Source organism: Lagopus leucura, unplaced genomic scaffold (assembly GCF_019238085.1).
Source record: "Lagopus leucura isolate 7727_CA_CO unplaced genomic scaffold, USGS_WTPT01 Super-Scaffold_100001, whole genome shotgun sequence".
Classification (NCBI taxonomy): Eukaryota; Metazoa; Chordata; class Aves; order Galliformes; family Phasianidae; genus Lagopus; species Lagopus leucura.
The window spans coordinates 102,067,931-102,090,312 of record NW_024962262.1 but is presented as its reverse complement, the minus strand read 5'-3'; the positions used below and the strand labels follow the sequence as shown (position 1 = coordinate 102,090,312).

Here is a 22,382-nt window from a genome sequence, read left to right as displayed (position 1 = left end):
GATACTTTCCCTTGACCTTTGCTGGAATCACTGGACCAAATCCACCAATTCAGTAGCCGTATACGGGCATGCAGTAAATGTATCATAGACTGGAGAAGAAGCCACTCTTTGGGTGGTACCTCCTTAGGTCTTTCTTGGATTTTCTTGTTGTTTTTTTGTTTTGTTTTGTTTTTTTAATGACTACTGGCTGAATTTCTAGAGGGTTCAGTTCTACCAGAGCCTCTAGTTCAGATTTTTTAGAATTCTCTTTTCCAACATTGTCAGGGCCATAGGGGTCTGATTGCTCAGGGTCCTCTTCATTCGTGAGAAGCAAGGCCCTAATAAGGCCCAATCACTGGTTCAGGCCAAGACATAATGGTTCCCATACACTCAACAAAACAATGCTAGTTTTTAATTTTTACTGCACCTTAGATCACATGGAAGTCCTAGAGGACTGGAAGAGTATCAAAGGAATGCTATTATCCAGAAGCAAGCTGACTGGATAAATATAAGATAGCAGATCTAAAGTTACAAACAATTTTGGAAACACAAATAAATGCATATAAAAGAACAAGAGGACAACTGACACTGGTAAATATGGTTTTACAGAAACCATCATTCTTAGCAAACTTGTAGACTTCAAAGAATGAAATCAAAGTAGTAAAATAGTAAAAAGTAGTAAAGGAAACTGCAAAGGTATAAGAAATGTTTTTAAAGCAATTGAGATTGTATCATAACACATAATGATAAGAAGAAAATATCACTATACCTTACCAATATCATTTTCTTAATAAAAAGTGACCAACAGTGATTTAACAGTGAACTGGAAATGCAGACCCATCACTGGATAGGTTGCTTTTCACAGAGATTCAATAAGGGGTCACACCTTAATTTTCAGTAAATCACTGTATAACTGCTGATGGCAAATATGATATATAGGTGAATAACAGCAGTCAGTGTAATCTGGGGCTAACTGGAGCCCTAACAAAATGAGTTTTGTGTGGCCAGGTACAAAATCCTAGACCAAGAATAAAGATCGGTAGTACAGAACCAGATTAGTCTGGAAAGTAGACACTTAAAAGAATCCAGTGGCCACCAGAGACAAGTTAGTATGAGTTCCTCCTAGGATGCTGAGACAAGTTCACACACAGGGGTAGCAAACAGAAGCAGGCATGCAGTTTTAATTTTGCATAGGGCTGTTGATAAAGACAAAAACTGGAATACACCATTTCAGATTTTGTTTTTAAAAAAGCAGGATGAACATCTGAGGTGTGTGCAGACATTTGGAGAAAATGCTTTACAGCAGGAGAAAGTACAATTTCTTAAGACAATCCAGTAGTAGGCTTATTATAATCCGTGAAAACTGTAAAGAAACCATAGGCAATAAAACCCATTTTGATATGGTACACGGAGTCATAGGAAAGTGCAATGATTGCCATAGAGAACTAGAAAAATTCAAAAGGGAAATAGGGTGTATCTTTTTAACAGCATAAATAATTAAATAATGCAACAAACTACCAGAGGAATTAGGTTTTCCACTTATTCAAATCAATAGTAGAAAAGAAAAATTTGCAATATGGTACTCGTGCCAAATACATATTTCTGGGCTCAAAAACGACACCATGTGAAATTTCAGGGCCTGTGACAAGATCAAGGTTTTTTTGGAACTAAAATTGTACTTGCCTCTAGACTAGATCCCAGTTCTCTCAGTCCTTCTGAGGACAGGCAGGTATTCATCAATTCAAAGAAGCAAGTAAAGGTGATCACCAAGAACTCAGTCAACAAACTTTAGGTTCAATGGAAAAAAAGGAAAAAAAAAAAGACAGTTTCACATTCTGAAAAAAAATTCATTTTGAGCTCTGCAGAGAAGGACCTGGGTGTCCCGGTGGACAACAGGTTGGCCATGAGACAGCGGTGTACCCTCGTGGCCAAGAAGGCAAATGGTGTCCTGGGGTTCATTAAGAAGAGCATGGCCAGCAGTTGATGGACGTGATCCATTTCCACTACTCTGCCCTGGTGAGGCCACATTTGGAGCACTGTGCCCAGTTCTGGGCTCCACAGTTCAAAAAAGACAGGGAACTACTGGAAATCATCCAGTACAGGGCCACAAAGACAATTAAGGGCCTGAAGTGTCTTTTTTTTTTTTTTTTTTTTTAAGGAAAGGTTGAGAGACCTGCGACTGTTCAGCCTGGAGGATACTGGGAAGGGATTTCACCATTGTTTATAAATATCTAATGGATGGGAATCAAGTGAATACGACCAGATTCATTCCAACAGCACCCAGCAACAGGACAGGGAGCACAAATTGGCACATAGAAAGTTCCATCTGAAAATGAAGAAAAACTTCTTTACTTTGAGCACTGGTACAGGCTGTCCAGAGAAGTCATGGAGACTCCTTTTTTGGAGATATTCAAAACCCATCTCAATGCGTTCCTGTGTTATTTACTCTAGGGAAACTGCTTTAGCAGGTAGGCTGGAAATAGGAGATCTCTAGAGGTCCCTTCTGACCCCTACAGTTCTGCTGTTTTCCCCTGAAGTGCAAAGCACCTATTAAAATTCTTATGAGAAAAAAAAATTGCTATGAGAACTATATAATACAGATTTCAAAGTATATTCAATGGTCAAAAAGCAACAGAAAAGTGAATAAAGACTGTGTTACACAAAAGCAGCAAGCTAACCACTCTATGTATTATACCAGATTATTTACAAATGGAGGAACAAGCACAGCCAGAACTGTGTGTGGCATGGAAGCAGAGAAAGCAGTGGGTAGGCGTGAGGAGGAAAACAAGAACTTATTATCTCTATGCAGGGAACAGAAAGGAGCAGAAAACTTCCCAAGCTCCTCTGTTAGTATTATGGTGAGGGAAAGAAAAACTAAGTGTGGGAGGGAGAGGTAGACAAAAACATTTATGAAGAGTTCAGAAACATTCTACAGTTATATCAGATAAAAAAACTACTGAGGAAGTAAGCAGAAAAAGGCATTCTATAGGGACAGAGGAAGATACACCATGAGTGCTTGATTTACACAACTTCAATGCAGATGCCTTAAGATAAAATAAATTCCTACCCTACACATACAGAAATCTGGAGACAGAGGAAGAAGAAGGGGTTTTGTTTGAAAGCATTAGTAGGAACGAAAATATGAGAACAAGATGGAGAAAGTGTAATAAAAGCTCTGCGCTGTACTATAAAGACAGATCCTGTCTTGAAAAATTTTGTATTCGTATATTCTTTAACTTACTACACAAGTCTCATCTTGGATCTCATCTTGGATCACAGAGCCACAGCTTCTGACAAGAGCTGGTGTTAGATCAGCAGGCATTTGTTGCATACACACTAGCAAGGGGTAGGTTACTAATCCATTTCTTTGTCATATTAGACACATTTATAGCTCAGGCAGCAGAGAAGATATCGCTTAGTGTTGATGCTGATATGACATATTTTAGAGATAGTGACAATGAATTTCAGAATAAAAATGTGATGTACATGGGACCTCTGTGCAGAATAATATGATGCTGGTTATAACCAAACAGTCTACAAGGCAAAACCTAACCAAGACTAAGGCATTGTTTTAAAATACTAAGATTCTTCTACGTTATTTGAACTGAATTGAGGAAAGCATATATATGAGCCAAGCTAAATACCCTGAACCTGCCTTCTCAACAGATCAGCATTAGCTTCAAGTACTTTTTTCTGGATCTCTTCCTTCTCTTGCTAAACTGGTTCTGAATCCTCTCTTGAATCCTCTCTTCCCTGGCTCTTTCTTCATCTTATCTGCCCAGCTACAGTAAATTAGCATCTTGTTACCTTGAATGTTTATTCTAATGTTAGAAAATGGCTTTGAGGTATGTTTCCAAAGACTTCTGGAGCTATAGCAACAAAGTGGAGGAGCTGTAGTGGCCTACTGGCTGCTCAGATCTTGAAGAGAACCAGAAAACTGCTGGGAAAGCAATATAGTTTTGCATGACCCCGGGATAGACCAGCAGGTGGTAGCAGTGAGAAATAAGAGATCAGAAAAGGATCTCTGTTCAGCTCCAGGAAAGCATACAAAGTGAGAAATCTTTCCAAGGTTATAAATAATTTTTACAATTAGAATAGTATATTGTCATATGAAAATGATGTCTTGTTACTCATATGACCAGCCTACAATCAATAACTATCAGACATCTACATACGATGGATGAATGAGAGAAGGCCACAAACACAGAGATTCAAATTTTTAGTATAAAGCTCTGTGCTTTCATAGACCAGTGCAAGCATTTCCAATGAGAAAGACTCAAGAACATTTTCACACTCAGGAATTTGGTTCGGATATATAATGATCAGATTCAAATCCAGCAAAGCATCCATAAAGGAAGTAACAATCTCTAAAACACCTTTGCAAAAATGTTTAAGTTCTGCCTTAGGTATTACTGCTTATTCACTTTCCTTCATGGTCTGCTTCTTGTAATGCTGGATTTTTTCACTATAATTGAGTAATAAAACATGATTGGCAATCTGATTTCCTTCCATTTAGACAAGTATGAAAAGAAAAACCCATGATACCAACCCACATGTTTACATGCTATCCAGTCTACAGTTCATCTGAGTTTTAACAGTAGACCAAGAAGAAATATTAAGAACAGCAGTGTCTTTTAAAGTAAACAAGCGCTAATACATATTTAACAGTTATTTATAATACATTTTTGTTTCCCAGTATAAATTACTTCTCTTGAGGGCTGAGGATCACTGACTACAGGAGTCATGACCAGCAACTTGTATTCCAAGCCTGAAGCTCACCAGCTGTACAATGCTGAACGTGCCTTTCTACTGTTTGTTTCAGTAGTCGGAAAAAACAAAAAACAAGAAACAAAAAAAAACCAACCAGGAATAACAACACACACTTCCATATATTTGCCAGTTTACTGAGACTTGTGAAAATAAATTATTTGAAGTGTTTCAGCTACAAAAGGAAAATAAGTGGAATTAATTTGCTGACAGATAATAAATAGTTACCTGTGTTGCCTCCCAGCCCCACTGCCTGTACTTGGGATCGTGTGTGAATCTCCACATATACCAGTAGGTCTCAATCACCTCTGGTCTTAGGATGTAATACTTCTCATTCTGACGCACTGCCACTGCCTCTACACCACCATCAAATTTGAATGCTTCTGGACCCAGCTTTAATGCTGCAGAGCAAAAGAGAAAAAAAAAAATTAAAAAAAAGGAACATTTTTACTCCTGACAAACTATAGGAGGAAGGGTGGTTATCAGGCTACTACATCCCAAGCATGTGAGAGAAGCAGGAATTAGCTCATCTTCAAGCAGTCTCATAAATATTTCCTATTGTTGAGGACTTTTCTTATGAACTTATCCAAGTCCTGGAGAAAACTACCTATCTTTACAGGAATACAGTAATCCTCTTGAAAACTAATGAAACACAAAGAATACGAACACATTAATATATTCAATTATGGGATAAAATTGAAGTGACTGATATCAATTCTTGAACAGCAAAAGAAACAGAAGTGTCAACAGCTATTTTACTGCCTTTTCATCCTACCCAGCACAGCTGGAAAAGATCTTACAACAAAAACAGATGTCACCACCCCAAATAAGCTATCTCATTCAAACTCTTGGTTTAGAGTAGTGCTGTCAGGCCACCAAAGCTCATGTGCTTCCTAAGGGAATCCTCTAGTAAAATGTTTACAACTAGTCAATGGAAACTTAGCCACATCTGAAAATAAATCTCTAAACAAAGGGATTTGCTGCTTCTGCCCTTAAAGGAAGACGTAACGGCACAGTGACAGCAGCTTGAGGTCTATTTTCAGCTTGGTTGATACTAGATCTATTCAATAGTCCCTAGCTCTCCTGCTGGAGAAGAGAGTGAACAACTGATTCTCACCCAACGTTTCCAATCCCCTGGTGATTTTGCAAATCTGTCATTTCATAAAACATTTATTTTCCATATGAAAGAATCCTATCTGATTCAGTTGTTCCTTTAATGGAAATTATTCTGTACCTTTAATTTTCCTCCCAGGGCTATCTGCAACTCTTCCAACCCAACTACAGTGTTATTGAAATGTGTAGACTAGTTTGAACTAAATGTACCGGCAAGATTAATATAGCTACATAATAATGTTCTCTCTTTTGTTTCTTCTCAGTTTGTTCTTCCTGATCAATACACAGAGTTGGCATTTTCATAATGTTGTCAGTTAAGAGCTCACCATCTTATATGTGAGATCTGAAATTATTTTTTCATAGATGCCTTACTTTACATTTAACTATGCTGGACTTAATCAACTCAGTTGTTACTCAATAAGTCAACCTCATAAGATGCTGGTGCAATTTTTCAGCTTTCTGTCATTACAGCTACCCCCGATAGCCTTTTCTCAGTTGCCATCAGTGTGCATACTGTTCATGCTCTTTCCTGAACATTTATATACGTGTATATTCTATATATAAATATACATACACACTAAAATATAAAATAAAATTTTATACATGTATTATAAGTAGAATTACATATTAAACATACTGTCACTGGTCACCATCTCTCAAAGAGAATGAATAATGATATCTGCCCATTTGTCCTATTTATCTGACTTATTTTGCACTGGAGTTACCATACTTAAAATAACAGCTAATGCCATACCCAGATTCTGGAGATAGTTTCCATCGTTAACTTCAAAGATGCACAAAAAACTTCATCAAAATATAATCTCTCTGTAGACAAAACTTTAATTCAGCTAATGAATGGGAAAAAACTTACACATAAAGAGTAGTGTATTTTACTTAGAATACCATGTGCTATAAAACATCACATACAATGAGCTATATAGATAATCTTGCTTACTAATTCAATCTCTACAACACCTGCAAAAGCAAATTATTCATTTTAACTTGTTAGTGGTATTTTTATTCTTTCAGTTTTGTTCGGCATCTTTTTTCATTATCATTTATGGATTTCACATTACTAGCTGTTTTATGCCACTGCCACGTCATTTGATGGTGTATATGTTAAGCATTTAAAAAAGAGTTCCCCAGTAACCATAATACTTCCAGGCGTGCAGTCCACACACAAACATAAACCCTGGCAAACCTTGCACCACAAGAACACAAAACTTTTAGCCTTGTCAAAGCCCACTGACAGCATTATGACCTCTTCTGCTCAGCCAATACACTGGCATACAGATCAAAGCACAACTTGCATCTTTAGTTCTCTCAGCCTTCTTGACAGCACACCCAACTACAGAAAAATCTTGAAATCTTCTACCAAAGGATGGGAGATTTATGATGACTGCAGCAATAATCTATCAACAGCTTATGGTAAAGAAAAAAAGCAGATCAGGTATGAAGCCAAAGTATGTGTGGAATATATATGCCCAGAGAACGTGGACTCAGGTAGCACTACTCCATGGCTCAGAGACAGATCAGAATCATGCCTGTATACTCCACCTTCATCTTCCAAAGGCCATCAGCTTCTTCCAGTGAATCAGAAAGACAACTCACAGGGATTGCTAGGTTGAGCATCACCTTGAATAGAATCTACAGGGATTTTCAAAGACCCTAGAAAGAGCCTGAGCTCCTCAGGATATACTCAGTCACTTTTCCAGCCTACAACTCAGGAGTCTGAAAGTCTTGGAGAAGAGAGGTGAATCAGTTTATCAGAATGACTATGTCCCAACATAAACCCATTACTGTCCACATGAATGTAAATGCTAACTGTCATTGGGACATAATGCTGATTGAAATACAACAGGAAAAGTTGCAGGACTTTCCACTTCTCTGTACTAATCAGCACTATGCCACAGACAGCATCATAAGAGATGAAATGGATAACTTATTGCTGAAAGAATGCAATCTGATCAGAAAGGGAATACAAATGATGGAGTAACACCATGAAGGATTAAGGCAAAACTTGTAACAAGCAATGTAATAGAAGACCATCAGGTAAACAGACCACCTTATATTTGAACAATGAGACTTCAAAAACAACTTGAGAAAACAGCATGCAAAGAGCAAATTTTTCCAAAGAGGTAAGTCTGCTAGTCATTTCAGATTTGCTCCTAAAAAACTGCAAGATGGCAATGTAGTTTAACTGTTCAAAGCTAACTTGATGGTAATGATTAACATGTTTTCAGTTAATCAGTCTCCAGGGTAATAAAAACAAATACTTTCACTAACTTGGGTGAATACGATGGCCAGACACCTTATGGAAATGAGATCTATACGGAGACCAAACAACTGACTTTTGAACTGGAATTGGCCTACCAATTCTACTATAATTTTTGATTGAAATATGAAATAAGGCATTCTTAAATTTAAGAGACATTAGTCCTCCTCTCTGTAGAGGTGGGATGTTCCCCAGCATTGCAAATCTGAACTGAGATTACATATGAACGCACAGATCTTATAAGTTCAAAATGGAGTTACATCCTTCCTCCACATGTGATGCTGTGAAAAAGCTATGCATCTTCACACTGACTTATACTGACTAAAGCAGCAGCAACCACCAATTGTTGGTGTTATGCAGAGAGACAGAGGTCTCATAGCCTGAGACTGAATTTCTTTGCTTTATCCAGCAGGACTTGTAGGTGCAGTAGGCTGTGGACTCTCTAAGGCAGCTTCACAGATCTGAGGTTGGTCTTATTTAGAGGTTGGGAGACTTGGCAGACACCAGCAACAGTCTGTCCCAAAGCTGATGGTGTCCTTGTGTTACACTTCCTATCAAGTTAAAAAAAAAAAAAAAGTTCTAAAATCTTCAGCAAGCCTCAGTAATTCACTGTAAGCATCCAAAAATTCTGCATGGGATCACTACAACACAATCTAGGGGACTGAACACTCAAAACATCAGGAGAAAGCTCTTGTTCCAGTGAGGCTATCTCTAAGGCAAGTCAGTCAGTATGTATCACTGTTCAAAACTGTGATCATGTGGCAACTTTTTCTGGTTACACTGGAAAGTGATCACTGTTGCCAAAATGGAAAGAAATTCAGTTTTCTTCATCAGTAAAAAGGTGAAAAATCAGGATGCTTTATTATCTACAGGGTGGTCCTCAATCTTCTCCAAATGACTAATGGTAAACCATACACCTTTTTATCATAAGTTTAGGGATGCAAGACAAAGTATTTCAGTTGGAGAATAAGTTAGAGTACATTGGGGAGCATTGTAGACCAGCTACGGTGTGTGGGATTCTTGCAACACAAGATACTCTTCCACCTGTCACAGCTGGGAGACCATGGCCTTACATGCCTGCACTGAAGGAGCAAGAACTCCTAAATACCAAGAAGATCTGCTGCTGAGAAAGAAAAAAACTGGCTAGCAACAGAATGCTTGAAGTCAAGAGGTAAACAAGAGAATGGAGGGGGCTTCAAAATGGCCTTTCTCACCTCAAGGGTCTTTAGAAGCCATCAACAGGAACAAATGAATCCAAGGGACCATAGGGATGGTCTTAGAAATGATGAAAGTCTGGGTGATTCTCACATCAGTTGTGATAACTTCAGTTCCAAAGGCAAGTAAATAAGAATAGAGGCAGAAGTAAATTAAGAATAAGGGATATATTACCCTGTTTTGTTAAAGAAGGATGAAGACATGACAAATACTTTGTCTCACACAGGGTGACAGAATTTGCCTGAAGATACAGAGTAAGTATGAGAGGGGAAAAGCAGCTTGAGAGGATACTATTACTGTCTTAAAATATTCCAGTAAGTAAGAAGGCTCATAAAATCACTTCAGTGCTAAATAAGCGGATGTGCTGTCACTGCATTTTACTTACTATTGCAGTGGTAAAATCTGCTCAGACCAAAAACTGCTCCAGTGGAATCTATCTGAAATAATACTACACAGAAATCTTGGCACTAAATCACTTGTTATGCGATCAAGAATCTCCTGTTTATTTCTGTAAAATATGGAAAGCATGATTTCAAAACAGAATTTCAGGAGATGGAATTTCATGATATGATAATTCTACCATAAAGACAGATTGCAGAAAATACAGAATTTTGCTTGCCTGATGCCATCTGTAGTATTGAATTTTCTTTTTTCTAAGCTTGCTTTTATACCTGCCATAAGCACAATAGGATACTGACAGTTGGCAATATAATGTCCTTCTTTTCTGTAAGTGCTTTTGTTCTTTGACATTCTGCTTTGATTTTGCTAAGACTGGATCTTGGAACAGCAGTTCTTTTCATACTTGCCCCTTACATAAACTTAGGCTGCTTCATAACGTAGTATCTCAACACTAAAATATTATAAGACCAGGCACATACTTCTGTTTATTATGAGTAATGCTAGGAAAACAAGGGAAAGGAGAGTTCTGGTCTACCCAAAGAAGAAAGCTCTGTCCTCAGTACACAGCCTCAGAGCCTTGCTGTCTCCTCTAGGACACCAAATGGGGCAAAAGCTCTCCCAAGTCTATAGGAAAGAGATGCTTTTGCCTATGCTGACTCAAAAGTAAATCTATCAGCTGAATGAGGACAACTATCTGTCCTCCAAAAGAGAGTCTTTTTCTGTAACCAGTTAGTTCTCACATTACTATGTACAATTATGTCTAAATTCTGCTGTTAAAGCGTTAAGAAGTTGTTGACATTTCACACATAGCAGATCATTATTTTCTCAGAAAAATCAGGGCAGAAAAACTACTGAGACTGTAGGACTGAACAAAAGAAAACTAGGACACCGCAAATTCACAGCTGTTTGTACAACTTTCAGTTTATTCCTTGCATGTGTTCTTACACAGTCATTAAATATGTAACCAAAAGTTTTATCCCTCTGTCTTCTGACTTACTTAGGGTACAGAATAAAAATCTGAAGGAAAAAAAAAAAAAAAACACAGAAAAACAAGGGCAGCACTTGCAGCTGTAAATTTAGCATTATCAATTCTTAAGTGTCTGATTTAAAAATTTTAATGCAAGTTTTCAAAAAGCAACAACACCTGCAATATTATCTCCTATCTTTTTCCTTAGCATCCTTGGGGTTTTTCTGTGTTTTTTTGTTTGTTTGTTTTTTGAAGGCAACATTATAACAACACTATGTAATCCTTGGGAATAAATACACGAATTCTCATCTTAAAACTGCTACGAGTAGTTCCCATCACTTCTACAAGGACATTATTTTAGAAGCTCACTTCTCAGATAGCCACATTTTCAATTTCTAGGCTATATTTATTCACAGCAAGCATATAAATTCTTGCTCTTTATGCAGCTGTGTTACTTTTAGCTTAAAATAGCTTATTTCTTTTTAGTGTTTATCCACTGATATGACAACAAATCTATTATTTTCTTGGATATTACTTTTCTCATCTAAGCAGGCCAACTTCTTTTCTTACTGTAAGATAAGAGGTTTGTCACTCTCATCATTTTGTTGGTCCTTCTCTGCGTTCCTTCTGCTTCAGAATCAGGTTTGTACAGAGTATTCTGGATGACAAATTATACATGTCTTCTAAGGCAGTGTTAATATTCTCTTATCTCTGTTGAAAATTCTTCACCTGATGCAGGCTAAGGCTTCACTAGCATTTTTCAACTCCCAATTTACAGAAAGAGCTCCTGGTCTTTTTTCTATTAACTTCTTCCTTCTGACAGTCCAGTCAAGGTCTTCCTGTTTATTATTCTAAGACTCCTGAGTTTTAATTGTCTTTCGATTTTATACCCATAGTAAGTGTAAATAGCACACTCCAACTTCATGCATCAAGGTCACTTTAAAGACAAAAAAAAAAAAGAGAACATGATCCAAAAGACTAACTTGAGAAATTTCCTGCCCAACTGCTTTGTTATTAGCCAGGTCTTTGATCATCTCACAATTTGCACAGTTATCTCCATCCACTCTACTCTAATTGTACTTAGCTAGAATGTATTATTACTAAAATCAGTTGAAATTGCTTTCACAAATTTCTCACTCTACAGAACTGTAAGAATAATATATATGAAATGAAAAACTTCCTTCATCCCTGCACCCACATTGCATATTGTTGACAAGTGATGCAAAAATAGGGGCAAACATACAGGAAGATTTCACATTTACTCACCATGATGGAGATGAGAAGTAAATACAATTGACATTAAGACAATTACACTGGTATAAAAACAGCGCATACTAGAAAAGGAATAAGTCAGTAACAACTCTTAGAAATAATTTCAACAATTTCTATATTCAGCTACTGAAATAACTAGCAATGTATCTTACTTGTTCTGTCATATGACTCATGACAAGTATGTGCAATTTCAGCTCCAAGTTGCAAGTAATGTCCAGCTTTGTCATCTCGGGAACCATCTGCTCCAAGGGCAAACATTCCTCCTGCAAAACAGGTCAAATGGCCCATCTTTCTCTCAAGGTGTCCATTCTTCCACTCTCCAATGAAGGTCAGTCCTCCATTGGACTTTCTAATGAGGTGTTTTTCTATGGCCTACAAGAAGAATAAAAGAACTTTCAAATACTGCTTTGAATGCAAATTTTACATACTAACACTTCTTAAAAGAATAAAATACTGTTTTCAAAACAAAAACATTTTCCTTTTATCAAACATACTTTTGAGCATCACATGAACAAACAGTTTTAAGAATATAATTTCAGTGAATGCAAAAAATACCCTACTTACTAAATTACGTTTATGAGACGTCACAGGAAAGTCACAACACAGGTGACATAACAATTTTATGTGAAAATTAAACACATTCTATGGTTCACCTGACTGCTCATCTACTTGTTGCCTATGAGAAGTAAATATCTGTTCTACCATATAGTTTGTGTGTATTCACACAAATCTGCTGGATATTTTCTGTCAGCAATGTATGTAAATGCAGCACCTGTACTCCTAGTCAGCCTTCAACAGAAACTGAAAAGAATGCTCCAGCTTCCTTTTAGCCTCTGCACAGCAGCTTTTTGACTGCACGTGGTCAAAGAATGGGTGAGGGTTTGTGCAGCTGTTCACAAAGAAGCACTATAGAAGTAGGTAAAGCAACAGCTGCTTGTTCTTTTGCACTTTTGTACCTGTGTATATTCTTGCCTGTGATTTATAAATGGCACTCTTTTGACACCGTTTGGAAAAGAGCTGATGTAACTTGCCAAAGTTTGCAAATTCCATGGAAAGTTTGCTAACTACATGGAAAAAAAAAGTATTTACTTTAGCCTCTTTCAAAGACAATGATAACCTCCATCATCTATTGCAGTACTGACTCTCTTTAGCATTATATAGTTCTTGTTCTGTAACTAGAATGTTGTTACAGTTTGAGTCCATCATAAATACCTTCTTTGTCACAGAGACGTTATTTCTACCTTTTTTCTAAAAATCTCTTTTGTAACAATCTGATAGGCTCACAACTTCCTCGAAAGTGCATGGAAGCTCTGGTCAGAATACTCTAATGCTTATTAGAGTCAAAGGATTAAAGTGACATAAAAAAGGCATTTATTACTCTCCTCCTCATTTTCAAGATCTATTATAGAAGTGAATCATTACTCCTCTCTGCTGCTTTTCTGATGCCTACAATATAATACAGCCCAAAGGTGCTGAGATATACTGAAACCACACAGAAAGAGAATGTTGCATTTAATAACTACAGGGATTACGCTGGACATGGAGGTCATGTCTGCTGCACACAGTAGTATCACTAGTATTTACTGCTTGCTGTTACCATGACTCAGGTAACAAATACATGGATTAATCAGTTAACATCTTATAATTCAGATTTTAAAGTAAACTGTGAAATAGCTGTGAAAATAGATACTCCAAGTTAACTTTTATTTATTTATTTTAATGTTGTTGAAGTACCATAGGGCTGCTAAAGCAGCTTTATTCAACTCAGCATTATTTGGACTATCCAGGTACTGAAACAATGTCTGACAGTCTTCCAATGTTTTCTTCAACAATTTCCCAATGGCTTTTTAAAGCAAACAAACAACAACCACCAGCAGCCAAAAAAAAACCAAAAAGAATTCTTGAAGTTATTATCATAAAGGACAGAATTCCAAGGTTAGGAGCCTCATTCAGGAAAGATAATTATATAAATAAATAGTAATTGGAAACAGCTGTACATGTTTTTTTTGTTTTGTTTTGTTTCGTTTTCTGAGCAGGTTCTTGTCTTGAGATTCTGCAATGCTAGCGGCAACTTTTCCCAATTGTGAGAATGCTGGGAATCTACCTCAGCTATGCTGCCAACACAGCTCTCGTAGTCCCTATGTGTCTGAAGTGTATGCACTAGATAAAAGCAGTGGATTACAGGGAGATGACAGTATAATAATACAGCAGTGCTCCACGTCTTACTTGGTCCTTATCATTTGGATGGTAAAATTCCTCTACTATCCTCTGCTGAGTCCATGTATTCTGAAAGTAATGAAAGAAAAATGCTGATCTGCAGTCATCTTGGGTTCATTTCTTCCCTAATACTACTGACAGATCTGAATTTTGTGCTCATGGCAGGATCCAGTGAAAAGAACGCAGAAATAAGTGACTGAGGAGGAACTGATGGCTGCAAAGTGCAACAATCATGCAAATTGGTATTGAGGACTGCTACACTATTGTAGCTTCTACTGCCAGAATGCCTGGTGCAGTTAACTGTTAAAAAACCTCACCTGTCCTGAAAGTATTGGCACAGGAAAGATGGGAGGTGCTTAAGACGATGCTAAGATGTATAGCTATAGCTGCACTGATTCAATTTTCCTGGACCGAGGCACAAGATTGTGGCAAAAATGATGTAGGGGAGATGATGATAGGACTTCTATGATCATATAGTACATAAAACTTGAGGCACCATTTTTTGAGGAAGACACTGTTTTCTTAAGTGAACAAGAGAGCTTAGAAGAGTTTATACTAGTTATATATTAGCTAGCTAATAATGAAGTACCATCTTCAGAGTAGCAAAACAAGCACTTTCAACAAGAAAATAAATATAATCCTCTCAAAATACTGCACTATTCAACAACCTAAAAAGGACAACTAATATTTATAGAAATTAAAAATGAACACCTGGGCATTGCAGGAGTACTGATCCTATTGGATTAGAAAAGTTTGAGAAGGTTGGAAGAGATCTGACATTTGTACCCTTGGCTGGATGGCCAGGGCCACAGAAAACTCCTGTAGGTACTGCAAGGCAATGGCATCCAGCCTGACCACAATGAGCACATATGCTCTAGAGTGGACATGTGTACTTAAGCTTCCAAGGAAAACACTTATTTACACCAGAGACGTGAGATTAACTGTTGTAAATAGGTTCTCTTTCACCTGTGAAACGACAAAAACAATTATCTCAGATGTAAACACTGAATGTTCTCTGATGTTCCTACTGTACGTGACTCTATTATAGCAAAAAACCTGCATTCTCTGGGCTGTCTTGGAACAGAACTTGCTATGTTGTTGATAGCTGAACACACTGCTGGATTCTTCTTTTGGGTATCTGATGCTGTGCAATAACAAAGAGCGTAGATCAATGTGAATCTAGCAGCTTAGAGCAGTCAAAGCGAACAGATCAAAAGGAAGCTTCCGCACCTCCAGCCAATGTGAGGAGGAGAATGCACTTTAAGCCAGGCTGCATACAAAGTCCACATGATGATGCTGAATGCAAGTAAGTTCATCCTCAGCATTTATCACCACAAAAAATTCTCAATGAATTCCACAATTTCTGTGAATCTACGCAGCAGGCCACTGAAAAGATGCATACTCTGCAGTGGAAGGCTATACTCATGTTATAGGAGCACGTAGAGGTTGTGGAGAACAGAATTTGTTCACACTTCTGCTATGAAGTATGTGGTGACTTGGCTAAGACTTTATATGACATGGATTGGGAATCATAGCACCTGAAAAACATGTGAGATTATCATCTTTCTTCCTCTCAGTATCTCAAGGGATGGGATGTCTCAGCAAGACCTGAGAGGGAGGGTGTGGTGTTATATCTTCTACACTCTTCATTATATAAGCTAAGGGAGTGCAGTGTGGCAGAACAGATACCCTCTTTTAGACTGATGGGTGCTGAGAACATTTCCAACCCTGTACTATGAGTAGGAAGAATGTATTTTACACCCTTCCCCTTTTGTTTGCATAAACGACGCTAAAAGTTGGCTCAATGTTTTGAAAAACAAACAATAAGAAATGTTATCTGTGAAGGAAGAACTACAGTACAGGCAACAGTAAAAGAAGAGTGAAGGAATTGGCTCTGAAAATAATTGGAGATTTTAATTCAAAATTCAAAATTTAATTATGTAAGACAAAACCCTGACTCTTTCCATGTCTCTTTGCATTCTGACTCCTTGCATGTCTCTCTCAGTATTGAGTAGGACTTGAAATAATTACAAAGTCTGATCCAAAAGGATATTCCAAAATGTATAAATCAGTATTGCTCATGTGGACTCAAATGTGCACTGCTGGGGTTGGCTGAGAGAAAGCCAAAGAGAAAACATTCTGATGCAATGCAGGTCATATCACTTAGGAAGCAGGAATAGTTTGGCTCTTTCTCCCTCCTATGCACACTATCCTTTCTAGTTCCAAATTTGCTTTGCTGTGTCTCAAAAAGACAGAGCCCACATAAAATATTTGTGAGACTGGACATACATCAAAGAGAATCAAAGTTTATGTTCTCTAATTTTCAAGTGTCCAGCATCTAAGCACCAGAATAAAATACTTAAACAGTAACCACAACAGATGTTAAAAGCTAAACAGCCATTTTAAATCCCAGAGGACACAAAAAAATCTGCATCTAAAACTTCTGAAAGAATTCAGCTACTGCTTTGAGCTACTAACACTGATTTATGCAAACCCTGGAAAGCTAACAAAATTCATAAAGACTGAGAAATAACTGATGATGTAACAGTATTTTAAAAGGTTACCGAAAGAACCATATAAAATTAGTTATGTAGTTAGAAAAAATAAGTGATTGATTGACAATTGCATACTGATATCACTAAGAAATATTAGGAGTTTCTTTGGTATTGTACAAATCATTGGTCCTAAACAAAATCTAGGCAGCACATACAAAGTGGATTAATAGCTGGACTGATAGAATCACAGAATCACAGAATGGCCAGGGTTGGAAGGGACCTCAAGGATCATTAATCTCCAACCCCCCTTCCACATGCAGGGCCACCAACCTCCACGTTTAATGCTAAACCAAGCTACCAGAACAGTTCAAAAGAAATTGTAAAAAATCCTCCTTCTATAAAGATTCTGAAAGGATGATTTTATTCAATGGCAGGCAGCATTTCTACCAGTAATCTGCAAGAAAAACATGTGAAAAAACTTGCAAATGACACAAAAAGTGATGGAGGTATAGATAGTGATATAGATAGTGATAAAGCCCTATAAAGTCATACAAAAAAAGTGATAAAATAGGTTTCACTTGAACTATTGTGTTTTAACAGAGATAAGTATAAGGTCACACATCAGGGAATTGGGAATGTAAATCACAGCAGGAGAGCAGTAAATCAAAATACTATAACAAACTTCAGAATATAACCAACTGGGAAATGGATGAGAGTGGGATGCAAAGGTTAAGAATGCAAACACAACTCTTGTGTGAAGAGCTGGGTGAAGAGGAGAAACTAGGAAGAAACCAGGTAGTTATTAGAATTAGCGGAACCATTACAGAAACTACATATCTAATTCTTGTCTCCACAGAAGTAAAGACACTGGAAAGTACTTAGAGCTTAAGAAGTTATTCAAAGTCTGGAAGAACTGTTTTATAATGTGACATAGAAGGATATCATGCATCTCTTTCGGAAGGGCCTGCCTCATAGTTTTGTTGGTAACAGCTACGTAATAGGATAATCCTTTAAAACAGTGTAAAAAAGTTCAAGTACTTGAAAGCCAAAGCTGATGAAATTCAGGTCTGAAATAAGACATTACAGTTTCAAAGCAACTGGAATTTCATTACATTTATTTTTTAAAATGTGAATTTTCAGAACATTAAGAACAGAGATTTTTCTTTAGAAAACTGCCTGCACTGTAACTGAGCTTTGAAGGCTTGTGTTGAAAGCAACACGACATGCACAGAGATTGGAATAGGTTTGGCAGCAAGTATCAATTTGCATGTGGACAAGATCACACAATCCTGCTGCTGTTTGCACCACAGCTAACTCAACTGAAGCTAGCTTCACTGTCATTCTCTGTTCTTCTTACCTGTATTAACTATTATTATCATATAATAGTTATATAATATTATTATAGTTATATAATATTATTATAACTATTATTCTCTGTATTCTTAACTGTAGCTTAAGTACGTGGACATATATAGGTACAAGTGAGCCCGACAAAATAAGACGCCTGTGTATGGGCACATTGAGGAAGAACAGTCATGCATCATAAAGCTCAGAGGCATCACAAAAAAGTCCCTACCCAAAATCCCCCAGAACTGCCTCTGGTCCCCTTGGGCTGGCACTACTTGATTTGTGAAAACAAACAAGACCATATTACAAAAGATTGATAGAGCAAGGAAGAGGTATGAATTGTATTTTATAAGATAAATATCAAATATAACATCTAAACATTTTAGAATGTAATTTGAAGAATAAAACAAATCAGCACTTTTAATTTTTTTAATTACTCTGAACCTGGGATTAAAAACCAACCAAACAAACAAAAACTTGGTCACCTTGTACATCTTACATTAATAGTTATTTCCAATAAAATGTTCTTTGGATTATTCCAGTATAACACTTTGGATGAGCTGACGTTTTTAGCACAGCAATTTGCATCAGATATATTTCACAATAATACTTTTTAAATTACTCAGGGAAAAAGCTTACATAATCAAAACAAGTCCTATATGTTGTTTGTTTTTTTTTTCTCTTTTTCAATCTTTAAATATGCTTTTTAATTCTACTATACAGGAAAACTCAATGAATTATAATCACCTCAATGGCATCGTCGTACATTTTTCTTGCTTCTGTGTCCGTTTTGTCTGACATAAGCCAGGCTTTCAATAAATATTCATAAAAACTGTCTCCCAGCCCGCCCACAGATGTGTGATCTGCAGGAAGAAAAGAGGTAAAGAAAAATTGAAGAGCTTATATAATAACACCTTTCATTTACTTAAAACATAAGCTTACATTTGAATATATATCACTGTAGAATTATCATTATTTTAAGCCTATTTACTAGAACAAGGCTGTAATGTATTCCCTTCCAACTTTTTTCATAGATCTGAATACTCATAGGAGGCAGGGTAATTTTCCATGCCCACTACTTGTTGTCTACACAGACTGTACCTTACGTCACAAATTTAATTTAATTTAACCAAAGCTTTTACTTAATTCCACAGCACCTAACTGTTTTGCTGCTAGGGTTGTATATATTATATGTGTGTATGTGTGTATATATACTAAAGTGTAAGAGCTCAGTATCCAGGATGCAATTAGGCCATGAGGCTGGCTATAAATCACCATGAACTAAAAGGAATCTAATTTTCCAGGAGATTTTTACTTCCAACAGAACAGTTACTTAACAGACTAATGAATTTCTCAAAGTAAATGCTCTTATTTAAATTCCTCCTTGCACACCACAAGCCCTTCTCTGTTTCTCTAGGCTTGAGCAGCCACATCATGTGCTACACTGCAAGGCTGCCTGACTACTAGAATTCAGCACCACATAACCTAGATCTCCTAATGCACAGATAACTTTTTGTCACCTTCTTCCATTCTTGCAGAGATGACCTTTCACAAGTAGCGTCACATGCAACTCTGTGCTGACAGACAACCTGAGAAGTACCTATGTTTTCTGTTTGGGTGATATCATACATCCTTCTCACATGAAGCTTACTGATGGTCTGACACTGTTTCGGAGCTCCTGTTCCAACCTAGGTGAGCACTCTCTCAGTACACACACTTCATTCAAAAACTGTTATGATCTCTGAGATTTAATAAGCATTTCCAAGCAGAACAGCACATAGCCTCTTCATTTTCAGTATAACAGCTGGTATCACAAGTTCTAGTCTGCTCACTACCGAGTGAGGAAACATTTAAGAATGACTTTGTCACAGTGCCAGAAATCCACTGCCCTATGCACAGTTGTTATAATCATGCAATTCCCATTTCGCTGTATGGGAAAAATAAATACATAAATAAAGATGCAATATTTCCTTTCAAACTTCCTCAGAAAAGCAATATTATTTACAAACTTTCTGGGATAAAGGTGTAAAAGAAAATTAGAGCTCTCCCATTTTTTACTGCAAGGACTGCTATGCCCTGCATGCTTCCTTGTCTCCAGAGTTACAAGCAGAAATTCAGAGCAAGTAGATGCTTTTACCTAATTCTTCTTGCTGCCCTTCAACTCCTTTGCTAATTACTCAAGGATTTCTGAACATAAGTAGAGGCAAACAGAAAGCCTGTTAGCTTTCCCACGTGTTTTGGTTGTGAGTTTGGGGAAAATAATTTCATACCCCTTTTTTTCCATCCCAGCACCTCTGAGATTTTCATACCCAAGTATTCTGTGATTTAAGTAAAAACAATCAGTTTTCTAGTTCTAAGCTGTAAGAGGGCATTCAGGCAATGAGTTATTTTCTTCCTCAGGTCCAAGCACCAGAAATTACTCCTTCAAGGAACGATTACGCTCTCACAGAGACAGGAGAACTAAGGGTCCATGGTTGTCAGAGTAAAATAAACGAATCGTCTCAGGACTTGAAAGTTACAGCTCTTCTCAGCACTACTCAAGGGACTGCCTTCAAATGAGATGCAGCATAAAACTACATCTGCCTCCTCTTCAGCCAAGTTCTGCCACTTCAAAAGCTGCTGCCAGCACTGCTAGTGCACCAGGTGTCCCTCACAGATGTCAGAACAGGGCTGCTACTGTCTCTGAGCAGCATTTCTCTCCAGCTGGATCCAGGGCACAAGAACAGGAAGATGAGTGGAGAACAATCCCTTCTTCAAGTGGGAAATCCATGTCCCAAGAGACTTCCCAAAATCAATTACAAGAAATGCTCCCTGTTTCACTCCTGCTTCTTCAGACAGTCATTTGAGAACTGTCCTGGCCAGCAGCTCTCCTCCTCCTCCACATTCCTTCTTGTCTTGGCTGAAAAGCACAAGGAATGCAGGAGCCAGTGGCATCAGGAGACACAGCACAGAGCCACCTCCAAAGCCGCCTCTTTTGCACCACCTTCGTGTGTTCATAGCACGGAGCTGTGCAAGTTTCTCAAGTGCAGATTCTCCTCCCGTTCAAGCAGAGAGACAAAAACACTGTAAAGTGAGGAGTTCCAGAGTGCCTCAGCTCCCTGCAACAGGTCTTTGCTTATTGCCATTTTGCAAGCGTCACAACTACCATCTGTTTTCAAAGCTCCTTCCTGGATTAAACACCAGCCTCCACCACTCCTAGCTGGTGCCATTCACAGCTGGACCTCAGGGAAGACCTGTCAGAAAGGGCAAGCTCATTCTGTGCCATCTCATCTGCAGCAGGAAAGGGAAAGATGATGTTTAAGAGCAGCAATTTTTCCCATTCCTACAAGCTGCGTTAGCTGCACTCCTGGCAATATCATCCTGAGGTCATCTTCTAGGGTAATAAGAAGCTGCCAAAGCAGAATTTGCTGCACTGAGGATGTAAGCATGATAAATAGAAATGACTGAAAATTAAACAACTTTTCATGACAAGCTTCTCTCATTTAGCATGGAAATGCCAAAGCATTTCAAGATCCTTTAAAAACACAAATGCAGATTTGGGTCATCACGTATCATTCTGTCCTACACAGATAGCTCCCTACCAAAACTTATTGTTGTGTGGTCCACAGTGGTTATCTCTTCTGCTCTTTGAGCCAGAACTCAGACTCAGACATTTAATTCAGCTCAGCTCAAAATGTTTTACTCATAAACATGTTTTGCACATAAGATACTTATAAGTTTTTTAATCAGCCCTAACCTTGCATGACAATCCAGAGAACAAAACACAGAGGTCATGATTTGAATAAAAGAGTTTGTGATAGAGACTTGGCACTACTCTTTAGTTAGATGGCTTTGAAGGTATTATGCTTAAAAAGTTTAAGTATTTTGCAAATTTGAACATGGATCTAATTTTTCACATATGTGGTCTATAAGAATTATGTAATCAGCTCTATGTCATTTAAAGTTTTTTAGTGTAAAAAGCTATTTTACAATGAAATCCTGAAGGAAAATTCTTTCATATAAGACAAATATAGCGAAGAGAACAGAAGCGTGAAGGCATATCCAATATGGCAGAAACCACATATTCTATTCAATGACAAGTATACATTTTTAGAACAATCACTTTTTTCAAAACAAAGATAAATTAAGATTTTTACATCCTTCCCCTCACCCCCTTTTCATTCTTAAAGTAGGCCCAGATGATCTTTTTCAAAAGGGAAGTGATTCCAGCCAAGAATTCCTTGGGAATTCTTATTCTAAGGGTAATAGGGGCAGTTGCAAAGAATATAATCAACGTTTGCAACCAAATGCAATTATATAGGTCACTCCAAAAGTAATGCTTTCTATATATCTCCAT

General features: G+C 37.5%; 1 protein-coding gene across 1 annotated transcript in view; it reads right to left on the bottom strand.

Moving 5' to 3' along the window:
- MAN1A2 (mannosidase alpha class 1A member 2) overlaps nucleotides 1-22,382 on the bottom strand; it is a 133,241-nt gene that overhangs the window by 10,402 nt on the left and 100,457 nt on the right. The window contains exons 9-11 of the mRNA XM_042867256.1: nucleotides 18,794-18,909; nucleotides 12,140-12,359; nucleotides 4,975-5,147 (exon numbers count right to left, since the gene is read on the bottom strand). Of these exons, the coding sequence (XP_042723190.1) occupies nucleotides 4,975-5,147; nucleotides 12,140-12,359; nucleotides 18,794-18,909 (509 nt within the window). The remainder of the gene's footprint in view (nucleotides 1-4,974; nucleotides 5,148-12,139; nucleotides 12,360-18,793; nucleotides 18,910-22,382) is intronic.